The sequence below is a fragment of the Passer montanus genome, unplaced genomic scaffold (assembly GCF_014805655.1).
Source record: "Passer montanus isolate IOZ18808 unplaced genomic scaffold, ASM1480565v1 scaffold15, whole genome shotgun sequence".
In the NCBI taxonomy this organism is placed as follows: Eukaryota; Metazoa; Chordata; class Aves; order Passeriformes; family Passeridae; genus Passer; species Passer montanus.
The window spans coordinates 9,852,364-9,869,042 of NW_024362051.1; the positions used below are offsets into that span (position 1 = coordinate 9,852,364).

Here is a 16,679-nt window from a genome sequence, read left to right on the forward strand (position 1 = left end):
CTTTGCAGCAGTTGCAGAGCTTACATTGCAGAGAGGTGTAGGCAGCTCCTTGCTTCCTTTGCTGTTACAGTAGGGCTTGTACAGTGGAGCTTCTGCTGAGGAGCTGTGGAAAATTGCTTGGAAGGCTTTGAGCCATGGTACCTGCAGCTTATCTCCTGCTCCAGCTGAGCAGGCTTCCCATGTGCTTTACAAGCCTGAATCCTCAGCCATCCACCTTAAGGATCCAGTCTTCTGCTTGGTCCTGACCTTGGCCATTCTTCTGCAATTTTTCTTGCATGTACAGGAAACTTCTGATATTGCTGAGGTGTTGCAGATATTCCTCTTGCCTTTGTAAGCAAGGCCAAACGCTGGGAGACCATGTTCTGCTAGTGGTGGGGCTGACTGTGGTTCTCTGCAGTCCCCAGGAGCAGGTGGAACCCCTGTTGTGGAGGCACCAGCCCATTTGTGCTGGAAGATGTCCTCGTGCTAACATCTCATTTAAAGCTGTCTGAGAACTCCATCCGGTGCTCCCTTGTTTCTTTCCCCCTCTGTGCACTCACGTGCCTCTGGCTGCAACTGTGATTTGGTGGGAGATGGAGCTGTAAAACTTTGCAAACCTAGAGGAGGTGCAGTATGTGGGCTGAGCCTGTCTTGGGCCTTTCTGGCTTTGTGTGCCTTGTGATGCCTTCAGCAAAATGTGAGCATGCCAAGCAGTCAGTGCTATAAATCCCAGGCTTTTCCGCTCGTGTGTGGAGCTGCAGGGACAAGTGTTTCCCATCTCAGCTCTGGCACAGGGCTGAGGCAGTGCTGGGAGCAGCTCCTTGGGAGGCAGGGCAGGGGTGGATCTGCTGGTTGGTCTCTGGGGACAACTGCACCTCTCTCCACACAGGGGTGCTGCCAGTGTCTCCCTGGGGAGGCTGAGGTCCCCTCCCATCTGCTGGTGCTTCCCAGTCCCTTTACAGTAAGGGTGTGTTACTCTCCACAGCCTATTGTTGATCCAGAAATGGGTGCAGCACCCACAAAAGAGGTGTAAAGTGTTTGTCCATCCCCCAAGGCTTCCCTGCCTATAACTTCAGGGGGTCCTCTCCTGGATGGACTCAAAAAGAAAAGAGCTTTGTCACTGTCTGCAAGAGATGGGCTGCTGGTGCAGGCAGGGACTGTTGGCTTGCAGGTCACATCTGACCTGCAGGACTGGTCCTGCAAATGTTCCTGTGTGCTCTTGGTGGACATGAAGCTCACCAGCTGTGTCCTCTGATGGCTTGGGCAGGCTCAGACTGCAAGTCCTGTGCTGAGTGCATGAGTGCCACAAGAGAGTCTCTGAATCCAAGTCGTGTCCCTGCTGCTATGCAGATCAGGCTACCCTGGGAGAGAGATTCCTTGAGGCCTGGAGCAAGGACAGGGACAAGGTTGGTGGCCTGAGTTTCCCATGGAAGGTGGGGATGCACTTTTGGAGCTGTTGTCTGTTGGCTCCCAAAGTATTCTGTTAGGCCAGGAAGGGGATTCTTGCAGCCACAGTGGGGTCCTGGCTGCCTGGCTGTGTCAGGTTGCCTGCTGGGTCTGTCTTATGGGAATTTTTTGGAGGGTTGATGCTGTTTCACCACATCTTTCCTGTGTGTCAGTACCCCAGCAGGCACTCTCCTGCCCTCACAAAATGACTGAAGAAGCTATTTCCTGGGAAAACAGATAATCCCGTGCAGAAACATTTTTAAATGTTTTTCTCAGCCCGCCCTTGCCCAAGCTGCACGTGCTCTTTCTCACCCACCTCAATGCCACAGTGGGTGTCCTGTTGTGTTGGTTAGGACTTACAGTCTTCACATGTGCCAAGAGTGTTCTGTGGAATGTGGGAAGAAGGGATGATTGTTTGGAGACAGAAGAGTGTAGTGGATCCTGGTGGACCGCTGGGCACGTGGCTGTCTGTCTCATACAGCACCCTCAAGCTCCTGCCAGGGCTCTGGGGAAACTGGGGATACTGGTTTGGCTCCTGCAGCCCCATCAGGACCTGCATCACAGAGCATGCGCCCCTGCCTCAGCCTCTTCAGCACAAAGTCCAGGCTCTTGGCTTGGAACCTCCTTCATCAGCAGTTTCTGGTAGGTGCCAGGCTGTGGAGCAGGGAGCAGGATGGCTCCTTTCTGTCGACCTGGCTGCTGGGTAAGGGACAGTGTGCTAGAGCTGAGGACTCTGCATTCCTGCTGCGAGCCTGGGCTGCCCTCTGAGGCTGTCCAGCTGCTGCTGGAGCTCTTGTCTGCATTGCACATGAGTGGTACACCTGGAGCAGGCATTACAGCATTTTTGCTATAGGTACAGGTATTTCTTCAGTAATGCCAGGTCTCTGCCCAGCACTGCAGATTTAGTCCCTCTCTTCATGTACTGTTTCTAAAATTCCATTATCAATTCCGTTGGATGCAAGGAAAGGCAGAAAACCAATTTCTGGGTGTTTGGTTTCATTTTCACAGATAAGGTAGTAGATATGTCTCCTTGGCTGGGTCCCATAGTCCTATGTCAAGTGTCCCTGTTCAGGTGGAGGAATATTTAGCTATGGATCTGCTGTCACTCTGGCTGTCTGGTCCTTGTGCAAGGGCTCTTCTTCCAGGTAGGTGGCATTTGCTCACCTGGATGCCCCTGTGAGCTTCCCAGCCAGGTGTGGGCTGCAGGAAGGCATGAGGTGTCTGCACAGCCTTGCCCTTGGTGTTTGTGGGGTGCATTTGGGAGTGAGTGTCCAAAGCCAGCGAGGGCTCTGGCTGTGGCACAGCCACAGGAAGGGTTTGGCTGCGATAGCAGCACTGGGGCTGCTGTGGGTGCTCCCACCTGTGCCTCATCCCCCTTGTTGCTAAGGAATAATCTCCTCGTGGCTGGGCAACCCCATGGCTGGACAAATGATCAGCTTCTGGCTGCAGGCAGTCGATCAAAACTCCAGACCTGCTTTTCTGTTGTTGGCTGTGCCAGCATCTGCTCTGTGGCCGCAGGCAAAGCTGCTCCTTGCTTCCCTGCCCGCTGTCCCCGTGCCAGCCTCACACCACTAAAGCCCTGCTGGCTCCTGCTGCAGCTGTTTTGTCTGTCCCCTCACACAGAGAGGCCCTGTTTTTCAGGAGGTGGTCAGGCACTGCTAGTGCAACTGAAATTACTTACTGCCACCAAACAGATGCAAAAGGAGGCTTGTGAGACACCCAGAGGTCTGAGACATCTGTCAGCAGCTTTTAGAGGCTCGGCTGTGAACCAGGGCAGCATGCAGAGCCCCTCAGAGCTTGTGCTGAGCTCCTGCATGGGATGAGCAGCACTCACTTGCTCTCCACTTCCCAGGCTGATGCAGGGGGTCTTTCAGCTGAAGACCACAAGATGTGTTGCTGTGCCCTGGAGGGTGCCAGGCATGCATGGCCTCTGCTTGCCGTGGTCTTGGCTGAGCAGATGCTGTGTCTGGCCACGTGTCCACCAGCACAGCCACAGCCTCTGTCTGCTACTTTGGTCTCCACCATGAATTGCTGAATCTCGGCTCCATCCATGCTCCACAGCCTCCCTCCTACTGGACTGCAGCCCTTTGCTTTGTATTTTGTCTTCCACAGTGCTCTGCAAATGCTAATTAGGCTTCTCAGCACCTCAGCGAGATAAGGGATCCCTGTTCATATCTTGCAGATAAGGAAAGCAGCAGAACTTGTTTCAAACAATCTCCTCCCTCCCCCGCAGAGATGTTGGAGTCTGTGGCACCTGCCCCTGCAGCCTGTGCCCCTTTGTCCTCTTTCACTGCTGCCTGTGAGGCCCCTCTCTTTGACTGGTTCCCAAAAAAAAGCACAAGAACATCTATGGCCTTGAGGGCTCCTGAGGTGAAGCAGCTGGAGGAAAGGGCCCGATGCCATTGCTGTGAACACTGGGGCTGTGGTGGCAGCTGGGTGGGATCCTTGCAGACAGAGCTGTCCCTGCTGTCCCCCAGCCCCAGAGATCAGCCTGATCAGGCTGTGCCAGTCCCATCAGTGCAGCTGGAGCAGGCAGGGGTGCTCTGTGTCTGTGGAAAACCAGGCTGGCTGTGGGTTTGTGCTGTAGCTCCTTGTGCTTTTGAAGCTATATTTAGTTGGTGACATCTGTGGGTGTTGAGTGGAGGATTTTGGGGGCTGTTTTGAAAGTGCTGGCTCTTCCTACACTAGCAGGGAAGTTGAAAAGCCCTGTGGCAAGCTTTGTGCCATGGAGCCAGGATTCTCAATGAAGTGCACATGGAATAAATGAGGGACACGTGGGACTGCTGCTGCTCATGAAGGGAGGCACTGCAGGTGGACTGGGGAGGTCCTGGGGGAAAAGGGGAGGGTTCAGTGATCCAGCTGAGAGCTTAGACTCTTCTGGACTTGAAATGGCCATGAAGGTGCCATAGAGAAAGGAAGTGGGGAAGGGGAGTGCACATGGCTCTGTCCTGCCATGTCTGACTCTGCCTTATTGACACTTCAAAGCCTCCAGCTCTGAGCCAGGCCAGGATGAATCACTGGTTTCCAGGCTCAGAAGGGGACCGGTTTTGATCATCCAGGCAAAGTTGTCCAGCCTTGCTGAAGGAGATCAAAGGCAGCTTTGAGCAGAGCTGAGTAGGCTACTCAGGGTGTTTCCTGGGGCATCCCTTGATAGCCCGTGCTGATCCTCCCACCCTCACCCAACCCCAGTCAGGGCTGCTTTTCTTCTAAACAAAGCCAGTGAGTCAGCAGAAATCCTCTCTGCAGGATCCTGGCACAGGCTGCCCTTTGGGGCAGGGCCCAGTGGAGCACCTGTGTCCTGGAGGAGACCCTCATCCGTGAGGGGTGGTTTGTGTTGGGCAGAGCTGTGCTGCTCTGTTGCTTGGTCTCTTGGTGCCCTGTGTGAGCCTGATCAGAGACCTTGCAGCCAGACCTGAGGGACAAAGCAAGTTGGATTGCTGTTTCTGCTTGAAAGGAGGTGGTGTGTGAGCTGGAGCCAAGATGGGCTGTGGTGAGGTTGAGATCTGGACTTGCTGTGAGGTCTGTGGAGGTGTGAACCCCAACAGTCTCAGTCTGATGTGTTAAAACACCCCAGAGGTGTTTCAGTGCCTAAATACTTTCAGCTGTAGCAGGATTTAGGCACTTGATGTGTCTGGCTCATTCTCTCTGTACATTTCCTCTCTTGAACTTGCTGTCCCTGCTGGGATACCTGACTTCAGGATTCAGCAGCCACAGATTTTTGCATCTCTCTGTCAGAGCCCTGCTCTGCTCCCTGGGGAGCACTGGCCTCACATCACCGTGATGAGAATTGGCTTTTCAAGGACATGTTTGTTTTGCTGTTCTGTGGGTGCTTTGCAGCATGAGCTGAGCTCCTTGCCCCCCACCCCCCCTCCCTGGCTGGGGAGGGCAGAGCTAAGGCAGGGACTGCAATCCTGCAGCAGGATGGGGTTAAAAGTCCATCTCTGGGCCACCTGGATTGGTCAGGAGTTTTCTGATCTTAATGGGGCAGTTCTGGGACTCCAGTCAGGAGCTGGCTGTGTTTTCTGTTTACCTTTTCCTGTTAGCCCTCCTTTGCTCAAGGGGGAGCTGCTCTGCTTCCTACCCACTTGTCTCCAGAGCCAACACTCCCACTCGCAGCCCTCAGCTGTGTTTTAACACTTTTGTTGTCCTTCTCTTGCAGAACTTTCAACTCCAGCGAAAGTGGTGAGGGCTGCCAACCCGAGACAGAGGAAAGGAAGCAAGGTAAGGCTGTGCCTGCTCTCCTCTCACTGGCCCCAGTTTCTGGTGCAGTTGTGAGTGCTGCATGAGCCTCTCGAGGGTCTGGAGACAGAGCTATCCCTTCACAAGCTTGGTTGTGGAGAGGGTGATGTGCTGGCCTTGTTCTCCATCTCCTCTTCAGCATTTTAGGGGTCTTGCATGCTGCTGTGGCTGGTTTTCTGCCCAGCTGGGTCAGGGGAGACCGTCTCAACTCCCCTTTAACAGGGAGGCACCTGGAGGAGTTCTGGATGTGGAAAACCTCTCACCCTGCTGTGAGGACACCCCAAATTCCTTGTGGGCTCAGCCCGTGCCCAGCCCTGCAGTGCAGGCAGGGTGTGACAGTGGTGTGTCTGCAGCTCTGTCCTTCCTGTGCAGTCTGTTCCTCCCTGGCACACAGAGAGCCAGGGAAATTGATGTCAGACAAAGCCACTCCTCTAGAGGAACCAGGGCAATTTGTTCCAGGGAATCAGTGGTGATGGAGAGACAGTTTCTTCTGGGGCACAGCTGGGGACAGGGGCTGTTGGTGTTGGCTCCCAGCAGCCAGTAGAGATGTATTTGCAACTTGATAGGATTTCCTTCTCTATTCCATTTTGGAGAAAGGAAGGCCCTGGGATGGATGGTGCTCCTCTGTGAAACAGGCATGGCCCTGCACTGGAATTGGTTTTCCCAGGAAACTTGCCTCCTGGGCAGAGGAGCATGGCACCTGCCTGTAAAGATGTGATCTCCTGAGAGAGAAAAAATTCCTTTGACTCCAAATTAATTCAGAAATAACAAGGGCAAGGAGGAGTTTCTGTGCCCAAATGATTCCTTTGGTACCTGGGCAGCTGTATGACTTCTTTCCTCTGTCCTGCAGGTCCTCTGAAACCTGAAAGAGATAGAAATGATGGTAGTGAGCAGGTCATTTATTCAGCAGAGAAGTAGTTATGTTTCCCTGTGTGGCCACTGGAATGAGGGAGTTCCCTTCACCTGCTTGAATTTTCTCACCCACTCTGAGACCATGCCCTTGCTTTGTTGGCAGCACGTGGTGGTTGTAGTTGGTCACTTGTCTGGAGCTGTGCCTGGCTGTGGCTGCCTCTAGCTGGAAGAGCTTCTTCAGTTTCTTCAGTGGAATGTAGTTGCATCAGGTGTAGTCAGAATGCTGTAAGCTGAGTGCTTTCCCTGTCCAAGGGATGGTGCCTGTAATTGAGTGAATTACCCTGGGCAGCTTGCTGCCAAATGCTGCTGCTGCTGGGGCAGAATATTTGGTGAGAGACTGGGAGCTTGCAGGAGTGGTGGCAGCCTCCTTACAATGCCTGATGGACATAAACTTGTCTGCAGCTATTTGGAATTAGTTCAGGGTTCCTACTTTGGTGGGGAGAGGGGTTGTGTATGGAGCTTGCAGGAGCGATGGCAGCCTCTTTACAATGTCTGATGGACTTTAAACTTGTTTGCGGGTATTTGGAATTAGTTCAGGGTTCCTACTTTGGTGGGGAGAGGGGTTGTGTATGTGCAGTGTGGGTGTCCCCCTCCAGCCTCCTGGGGACAGCTGTTTGGGGACAGTGGTGGGTGGAAAGCATTCTTCGTGCTGCAGAGAGCACCTGCAGCTTTGTGCACTAACGGGACCTTTCTCTTTGGTACCAGGTTGGTGACTTCGGTGATGCCACAAACTGGCCAACACCTGGAGAAATAGCCCACAAGAGCGTCCAGGTGAGAACACAGAACCATTGTGATGGACAAGATAAGGCCCTTGCAGACCCCCCTGTCCCTGTGGAAGCACTGGCTGAGCCAGGCCATTTGGGGTGCTGAGTGTCAGTGCAGAGGCAGCCAGGAATAGTGCTCAGGGAATTTCCTTTTAGGGCTGCCTCCCTCCCTCTGTGCTATTCTGGGAACCTGGAGCCCAGTCTAAGCCCTGGGCTGGCTGAAGCAGGTAGGCCAGCTCCCAGACCTGCTCTCCTCAGGGCTGCTCTGTGCAGGAAGGGACTGGGCCAAGGTCAGGAGCTCCACAGGAGGAACTGAAAATGCATGAGAAGGGTTTGGTGTGCTGAAGGGGCTCAGCCCTTCCTCCCTGCTGAGGACATGGGTGTCATTGAAACCTTTCTATTTTTGGTTGCTGCTCTGCTACTCCTGGCTGGCTGTCAGGGCAAGGTGGTCACTCACCCTTTTGTCACTGGGGCAGTTTGGTCATTTACAGGATAAACCCACATATGAGCATGAGATCTCCCTGTCAGCCCATCTTGGTGTCTCACTGAGCCCTTGCCCTGCTCAGCCATGAGCCCTTCCCCACGAGCAGGACAGCTCTGGGAGGTACAGAACAGGGATGCACCAGGGCAAAGTCTTCCTGTTCCTGCTGGGACAGCTGGGGTCTGCCTCCAGCTCCTCACTACTCCCACCTCTCACATTTTCCTGCACTGGTGTGTCCCCAGCAGCCACACAAAGCACCGTCCCTTCGGAAGCTGCCTGTCAAGAAAGACATGAAAGAGCAGGAAAAGGGGGATGGGAGCGATGGCAAAGAAAGCCTGAAAACCAAATCTGATGAGTCTGGGGAGGAGAAGAATGGTGATGATGACAACCAGAAGTCAGCCCAGAAGAAGAAAGGTAAGGCAGGAGCTGGTGGGGACAGTCCCCCAGGCTCAGCTTCTCTTTCCCTTCCCAACCCTCAGGCAGCTGGAAGCATCCTCTGCTTTCCCTGGGGGCCTTGCTGCAGGACATGATCCCAGTGCAGGGATAGCTATGGGAAAAGGTGTTTGCAGACTTCAGGCATCATTTTGGTGGGAGCAGGACCAAACCAGGGGCAGAGCAGGAGCCTGCCTTCCCATGTGCTCCATGGTGGCACAGAACAGCCCCTCACTGTGGGTTTTCACTGTGGTTGACATGTGAGCTCAGTCTGGCCTAAGTCTGGGCAGGCAGAAAGGGGCAGAGGAGGGACAAGTGCTGTGACAGCTGCCACAGGCAAGTTCTGACTCCTGTCCCTCCATGTCTGAGTCCTGGTCAGAGCTTTTCTGCATCCAGTGAGACCTGGAGGGATGTCAGAGGACAGGGTCTGTCCAAAAGGCCTCGGTGCTCTCTCCCCTCCGTGTGTGGGGGCTGTGGGGGAGGAAGCAGATGCACTCTGAACCTGTGTCACACCCAAACCCTGTCCTTTTGCAGGCAACAAACACAAGTGGGTCCCTCTGCAGATAGACATGAAGTCAGAGGTGCCTAGGGACAAAACGGCCTCTCGGAACAACCGGCAAAACGAGCAGCACAGGCACCCCTCCAACAACCGCAGCGAGCTCAAAGGTGGGGCTGGGGCTGGGCACCTCTCCTGGCCTGGCCGCGGGGCAGAGCGAGCCCTGGTGCCCAGGGGACTACTGTCCTGCATTCACAGGGCTCCGAAGGGAGGTGCTGTCATGCCCTAACACCCCTCCTGCCTCTCCTTCCCCTGCTGCAGGCTGGCACCCCGACAACAAGCACGAGCGCAGCTGGCAGGACCACGATGAGACCTCCAGCGTGAAGAGCGAGGGAGGGGCCGTGCGAGGAACCTTCCGGGGCCGGGGACGCGGCCGGGGCAGGGGCCGGGGCCGTGGCAGAGGAGGTGAGCATTGTGTGTGTGCTCTTGTGACTGCAGGGAGAGGGACACAGCGGGCAGAGCTCTGTGTCTGTGTGCTGAGAGACCTGGGGCTCTAAAGTGGGCTGGGGTGGGTAGAGAGAGCTCTGCAGGGATACAGGGGAATATTGTGGCAGGTCATTGCAGCCATAAGTTGAGCTGCTGTTAGCGAAGCAAATAATTCATACTAGTATTTTTATAAAAGCAGATGTCTTCCTGCTACTCAGGCTAAGCTGTTTTTCATGTTTTCTACCCCTTGCAACACCTCTGTGAGCAGGAATTGAAGCATGTTGATAGTCTGTGAAGGCTTTATGCCATTTGAGAGCCAAGCAGTCATGGCTTGGGTGAGAAAGAGCATCTGCCCTGACATTTGACTGGACAGTGTGTATGCTAACAGTGATGCAGCTTCAGTGTAGGGCCTTTGTGTGTCAGCTGGGCTGACCAGTTACCCGTGGGTAAGAGAGTTCCTGGATCTTCTGTGGCAGAGGCAGAGAGCAGGAGGATGAGGGCTGTGGGCGCTCCACTGCGGGCTTCTAGGGGTTCCTCAGGAAGAGGAAAGTATTTGTGCAGGAGTCCACCCCAGTCTGGCAGGGCAGACCCCAGGGGCTCTGTGCTAACCCTGGTGTCCCCCAGGGCACTTTGACTACCAGTATGGATACCGGAAATTCGAGGGCTCGGACGGCTCCCGCACCCAGAAGTACGCCAGCAACATCACCTACTACTTCGACAACATCAGCAGTGCTGAGCTCTACAGCGTGGACCAGGAGTTGCTCAAGGACTACATCAAGAGGCAGATGTGAGCACCACCTCCTGTCCTTGTTGGGTGGTGGGGACTATGCAGTCAACCCCATGGGAAGGGTTAGAGCCGAGGTGTTAGAGCCCAGGCATGTCTGGGTTCTCCAGGCTTGCTCCCCTCAGTGTGTGTGGGTGTTATTTCCGTGGGGGTGCCCAGAGAATGGTTTGGGGCTTCCTCTCACTGACACGTTGTCCATGCAGAGAATATTACTTCAGCGTGGACAACCTGGAGCGGGACTTCTTCCTGCGCCGCAAGATGGACTCGGACGGCTTCCTGCCCATCACGCTGATCGCCAGCTTCCACCGCGTGCAGGCGCTGACCACCGACATCGGCCTCATCATCAAGGTGAGGGCAAGGAGCCGTGCCCTTTCCTCCTTGTTCTCTTCTTGTTTGCTGTGGGTGAGGTGCACGTGGAGCCTTCTCTTGTTCTTGACTTGCTCCTGCCTCCTGTTACTCCTCCCAGGGAGGAATGGCTTGGGCTGACCCGCTCAATATGCCAAAGCAAGGCCCTGAGTTAACCAAGTCCTGCTTGGTTCCAGGCTCTGAAGGACAGCAAGGTGGTGGAAATCGTGGATGAGAAGATTAGGAGAAAAGAGCAGCCAGAAAAATGGGCTCTGCCTGGCCCTCCTATGGCAGACTACACACAGACAGACTTCTCACAGTTCATCAATTGCCCTGAGTTTGTGCCCCGGCAGAGCTTCCAGAAGGAGACTGGTGAGCACTGGGGAATGGGGAGGGAGGTGTGGGATGCAGTGCTGGGACAGCAGCATGACTCAGACCCTGAGAGTCAGGAGTGTTCCCAGGGCAGGGCTCTGCCATTGCCTTTCTGCTTGGTGGTAGGAGCTGGTGTGGGCTCTGTCCTTGGACTCCCAGGGTGCTGCTGCCTCCTGGCATGGGGTAGTGTGAGAGACTGACTGGCTTGTCCTCTGTTAGGGCTGAAGGGATTCACAGAGAGTCATTCCTGCTGAAAGTCTCTTGGTATACCTGGAAGTAGTGTACAGCAGCTGGGCAGAGCAGGGGGCACTTGTGAATCCAGCCTTTCTTTACTGGCTGAGGAGATGCTGGGCACAAATTGGGCAGCACATGTGAAGCTGTCAACCAGGTGCTGCAGAAGTGTCTTCTGTCCTTCATGGTCTTCCCATGCTCTTGTCACCTCATCCCACGGGGGCTGGCAGGAGCCCAGGGCTGGTCCTGAGAGCCCACATGAAGAATGTTGCTGCTGCCATAAGAGTTTTGACAGAAAATCTGGCTTCACACTCTCTCTGGAAGGTTTCCCAGATAGCAGCAGAGCACCTGCTTTAGGGCTTTGTATGTCAGGGAACCTGTCACCTGCAAAGCTCTGTGGTCACCCTGGCATCATAGCTTTACTGGAGATTCCAATTCTAGCACTTGTGGGCACTGTGCTGGTTAACCGTGACCACTGTGTGCCAGTTAGCCCTGCAGGCTGTGCCATGCTCCAGAATGGTTGGGTAATTTGTAACTACACTCCCTGGGTTCCCTCCCTCCCTCTAAAGCAGTTTGTGGCTCTTGTTGGCTCCAGAGTCTGCTCCAGGCTCCCCACGTCCTGCCAGCCCAGTCCCCACCAAAACAGAGGAGGTCAGTAACCTGAAGACAATGCCCAAGGGCCTGTCCACAAGTCTGCCAGACCTGGATTCAGAGACATGGATTGAAGTGAAGAAGAGACCCCGACCTTCCCCAGCCAGGCCCAAGGTAAGTGGTGGAGGAGCAGTTGGTTGGGAGTCTCCCAGTGACTGGGGTGACTTGGATCATACATGGTCATGCTGCAGTCAAAAGTAGAGTCTGTTGGGAGTTAGGTTCTAGTTTCTCCTGTGTCTATCTGAGCCCCTTTGGAGCTGCTCCTCAGCGGTGTAAATGAATGTTCTCCCCAGATGGGCTGGGGTAAAGAAACAAGGGGCAGAGCTGGGTCTTGTGTCACCGTGTGGTCTTTACCCTGTGTCACCCTTGCCTCCCTTCCAGCAAAAACCAGAGGAGTCAAAGACACCACAGCAGCAGAAACAAAAGGACCAAGATGAACCTGAGGAGCTCGACTTCCTCTTTGATGAGGAGATGGAGCAGATGGACGGCCGCAAGAACACCTTCACCGACTGGTCAGACGAGGACTCGGATTACGAGATCGACGACCGCGACGTGAACAAGATCCTGATCGTGACACAGACCCCGCCGTACCTGCGCCGCCATCCCGGCGGGGACCGGACTGGCAACCACACCTCCAGGGCTAAGATGAGCTCTGAGCTGGCCAAGGTCATCAACGATGGGCTGTACTACTACGAGCAGGACCTGTGGACGGAGCAGTTTGAGCCAGAGTATTCGCAGATCAAGGTGAGAGTGGCTGATGCGAGGATGGGAGGGATCCGTGTGGCCTCTGGGGAGCCTCGTGTGTAGCAGTGTGAAAAGGACAGTGCAGTGGGCTACAGCCTGCTCGTGGGGTAGAGCTAAACTGGGATTAGTCCTCTTGCAGTGTTTGGGATTCTTGGCTCCCAGCATCATGTTTGGCCATACCAGGGATAAACACAGCGCTGTAACCAGACGTGAGGCTACAGCCAGCTAAACAAAGTGCCAGTAGTGAGGTGACCTGGAACATGGGGCCCATTGTTCTGCTCTCTGCCAGGATCTTGGCTGGCAGTGCCAGATCTGTGAGGGGAACTGAGTGTCTCTGTACTGCCCTTAGTGCCCTGTGCTTTGGGCACAGCCTGTTGGAGACTACATGTGTTGGGATGGATTCATAGGTGGCTGGGCTGCACTTGGCCTGTGCTCCTCTCCATTTTGGTGTCAGTTTGCATAGACATGGGCTTTTTATAGAAAGCCCACCTGCTGTTTTGAAATGTTGGGGTCCCAACTTGGTGACTCTCACTTCTGGGGACTTGCCTAGACTCATTCAGTGACAGAAATCATGGCTGTGAAATGGGATGATTGGAGCTGCCAGCTGGGCTCAGTGCTTCCAAGTTTGATACCTGGCCCATTGCTGAAGCAGTGCTGCTCTCTGGGGTGACAGAAGCTGAGGGTGACAGGGACAGTGTGTGTTGGGATATGGGTCCTTCAGATCCGTGGGAGTGCTGTGCCCTCCTGCCAGCATGGCTGTGAGGATGTGGGGAGGGGTGCTCTAGGGACACAGGAGGGTGGCAGGGGCCAAAAATGGGTGACTGAGCTCATGTTGAGCTTTACTGCACTGGCTCTGACCTGGCTGGTAAAAGCCTAAAAGAAGCAGGTGCTGGTTAGTGAAGCTGCCTTGTGGGATCCCTGAGAGCTTGGCAGCACCAGTGGCTCAGATGGGCCTGTGCAGTGCCCAGCTCTCTGTCTGCTGCATCTCCCCTTCCTGCCCCTGTGCAGCCAGTGCCCTCTGGGTACCCAGGCCCTGTGACTGCCCTTGGGGCTCAGTGTTGTGGCTGTTGCTCAGGCAGAGCCATGATTGTGATGGGATGAATGGTTTCTTCACCATCTTCCTCCTCCAATGCAGCAAGAGGTGGAGAACTTCAAGAAGGTGAATATGATCAGCAGGGAGCAGTTTGACACCCTGACCCCAGAGCCCCCCGTGGATCCAAACCAGGAAGTCCCTCCTGGTCCCCCCAGGTTCCAGCAAGGTAAGATATGGGGCATGCATGGATGGGACCAAATTTGTGCAGGCTTCTCATGCTGAGAGGTTCTTGGAGGCTGGGTAGCAGTTGGGGAGAAGGAACTGGGGTCACGGGTGTGGTGGGTTATCTAGTTCACAGAATATGCGGAGTTGCATCTTTCCCAGATTAATGCTCCCAGCAGAACGCTGTGGGGCTCTGGAAGAGGAGCCCAAAAGCAGGGGTGTCCCAGTGGAGTGAGGAAACAGTGGCAGACTCAGGTGTAGTTTCTGGGATTTGCCTTTCCTCTTGGACTCTGAGTACTTGGAAGGCAGCTGCCTGCTGGACCTTGTTTGCTTGTGTGACACCAGGGTTGTATCCTTGGGGACAGGGATTTGTTGCTGCTGTTAACCACTAGGAAGCAGATACCTTGTGGGGAGCTCTTTGCATCTGCTGCTAGGATTTGGGCTTTCTGGCCAAACTGGATTTCAAGCTGCTTGTGTGGTAGAGCTGGCATGTGTCCCCGCATTCCTGCCCCTGCTGCTTCCCATCTGCTGGCTGGAGTGACTCAGTGCCCAGAGCCCAGGCTGACACAGGGCGGGGGTTTCTCCCTGCAGTACCTACAGACGCTTTGGCCAACAAACTCTTTGGAGTCCCTGAGCCTTCCACCATCGCCCGCTCCTTGCCCACGACCGTCCCAGAATCGCCCAACTACCGCAACGCCAGGACGCCCCGCACGCCGCGCACGCCGCAGCTCAAGGACCCGACGCAGACGCCCCGCTTCTACCCGGTGGTGAAAGAGGGCAGGACGATAGATGCCAAGGTGGGACCAGGCTGGGCTGGGGGACAGGAGCTGGGGCTCCCAGCTGGGGGCTGAGGAGGAAGGGAGCACGTCTGTGATGTGCCGTGTCTTGCAGACTCCGCGGAAGAGGAAGACGAGGCACAGTTCGAACCCTCCGATGGAGTGCCACGTGGGCTGGGTCATGGACTCCAGGGAGCACAGGCCCCGGACTGCCTCCATCAGGTACCAGGGGCAGGCAGGATTGTGGAGGAGGCGGAAATGGGAAAGGGAGGAAGTGTGGGAAGGAAGGGGAAAGCAGCCTCTGATCTTGCAGGGGAGGTCTCCCGTTAGGTGACTTGTTAGGGATCAATCCTGCCCTTCCTGGAAAGGCTTGGGGAAAATCTGTGGCCTTGGAGAGTAGCAAGATGAGACTTGATTAGAAACATTGGTCCCATTCCTAGTACACTGCTCTATGGCTCATGTCCCAAACCCAGGACAGTGACAGGGCGTGGGTGGTACCAACAGACAGATGGGGTGGAGTGTGACCCCCTCTCCCGGGTGATGCCAAGGAAGGGTGCTGACAGCAGTCTCTCACCTCAGCTCCAGCCCCTCGGAGGGGACCCCGGCCGTGGGGAGCTATGGCTGCACCCCGCAGTCCCTGCCCAAGTTCCAGCATCCCTCACACGAGCTGCTCAAGGAGAACGGCTTCACACAACACGTCTACCACAAGTACCGGCGGCGCTGCCTTAACGGTAGGGACCCTGCACTGGAGAGGGACAGGGTGTCTGTGCCGTGCTGGGGACAGGAACGTGGCAGGGGTGGGCACAGGCAGGGTCCTACAGGACAGCTCTGCTCACAGCTGCTGTGTCCCCAAGGATTCTGGTGAGCAGGGGCTGTGCTCATGGTGTCCCGTGCTGGGGCTGGCTGTCATCACAGTGCCACAGGGCCCTCCTGCACATGAGCCCCTGATTCCGTTGGGAAGGATTGGCTTTGTAATCATCCCCTCTTCCCCAAACAGAGCGAAAACGGCTGGGCATTGGTCAGTCCCAGGAGATGAACACGCTTTTCCGGTTCTGGTCCTTCTTCCTCCGAGATCACTTCAACAAGAAAATGTATGAGGAGTTCAAGCAACTGGCTGTGGAGGATGGGAAGGAGGGATACAGGTAAGAGAGGAGGAATAGAGTGACCTTTTCTAGGGGTTTGGCCTTTTACAGGGCTCACAGCAAATTAAGGCAGTGCCTCTGCCTTCTGTGAAGGTGGGTCTGGGGTTGTTCTCAGTCTCCTGCTGCTGCCCTGTGTTGTGTGCAGCAGTGTCTGAGCTGCACATGCTGCTCCCTTCCCAGGTACGGTCTGGAGTGCCTTTTCAGATACTACAGCTACGGGCTGGAGAAGAAATTCCGGCCAGACATATTTAAGGACTTCCAAGAGGAGACCATCAAGGATTACGAAGCTGGTAGGTGCCTGCTCTGGCTTCCCTGGGATTGGCAGTGATGTAGCTCAGCTGCCTGGTGCTCCTGAGCCTCTTCTCGTCATTTTGGGGAAGCCATGTAGTGCTGTGGGTTGAGGACTGGGGTGTCCTGTTGCTCATTTCACAGGAGAGGGTTGAGTATCACCATCGTGAAGATTGCTGGGGTTGGAGGAGGGCAGTGGGGAGCTACAGCTCTGCCAGAGCATTCCTGTATAGGCACCATTTCCTGTGGGGTTTCTCAAGGCCCTGCAGTGGCTGAGCCTTGTCACCACCAAGTCAGCTGAGCCTGGGGACATTCCAAGCTGGGGGCTGCCCAGGACTGATGTAACTTGCTTCCCTCCAGGTGTTCCATCTTGCCTAGGCTGTGCCCAGCAGCAGGACAGTAGGGTTTGTGGGGAAGCCTGGAGTAAAGGTGTCTTGTTTTGGTTTTTTGTCCTGACATCTGGATTGGTTTTTTTCTTCCCTCCAGGGCAGCTCTATGGGCTGGAAAAGTTCTGGGCCTTCTTAAAATATTCCAAAGCCAAAAATCTGGACATTAACAGCAAACTGCAAGAATACCTCAGCAAGTTCAAGCGCCTCGAGGACTTCCGAGTAGATGTGAGTAGACACAGTTCCTGCACCACACTGAGGGCCCCTGCAGACAGTCCTCTGAGGATGGAGGATTTGGGGGTGCCCAAGTGGTGGCAGGAGGAGGGGCAGTGACACCTACTGTCACTCCCAGTCATTGCAGCCAGGCCGGGAGCAAACTGTGGGATTGGAATATGGAGAACCCACTAAGTGTGGGATAAGGGAGCTGGGTGAGCCTGTCCTCCCTGGTGAGGTGAGGAAGGAGGAGGAAA

General features: G+C 55.1%; 1 protein-coding gene across 2 annotated transcripts in view; it reads left to right on the forward strand.

Annotated features, from left to right (window-relative positions):
- LARP1 (La ribonucleoprotein 1, translational regulator) overlaps positions 1-16,679 on the forward strand; it is a 45,712-nt gene that overhangs the window by 23,241 nt on the left and 5,792 nt on the right. Inside the window, exons 3-19 of one of the 2 annotated variants that reach the window (XM_039701650.1) lie at positions 5,585-5,646; positions 7,282-7,347; positions 8,064-8,235; positions 8,788-8,919; positions 9,071-9,214; positions 9,860-10,022; positions 10,223-10,367; positions 10,562-10,736; positions 11,563-11,732; positions 12,000-12,362; positions 13,498-13,621; positions 14,209-14,414; positions 14,509-14,615; positions 14,973-15,124; positions 15,391-15,535; positions 15,716-15,825; positions 16,310-16,437. In XM_039701650.1, coding sequence (XP_039557584.1) covers positions 5,585-5,646; positions 7,282-7,347; positions 8,064-8,235; positions 8,788-8,919; positions 9,071-9,214; positions 9,860-10,022; positions 10,223-10,367; positions 10,562-10,736; positions 11,563-11,732; positions 12,000-12,362; positions 13,498-13,621; positions 14,209-14,414; positions 14,509-14,615; positions 14,973-15,124; positions 15,391-15,535; positions 15,716-15,825; positions 16,310-16,437 — 2,564 coding nt within the window. The remainder of the gene's footprint in view (positions 1-5,584; positions 5,647-7,281; positions 7,348-8,063; positions 8,236-8,787; positions 8,920-9,070; positions 9,215-9,859; positions 10,023-10,222; positions 10,368-10,561; positions 10,737-11,562; positions 11,733-11,999; positions 12,363-13,497; positions 13,622-14,208; positions 14,415-14,508; positions 14,616-14,972; positions 15,125-15,390; positions 15,536-15,715; positions 15,826-16,309; positions 16,438-16,679) is intronic. The other variant, XM_039701651.1, reaches the window with a different exon arrangement.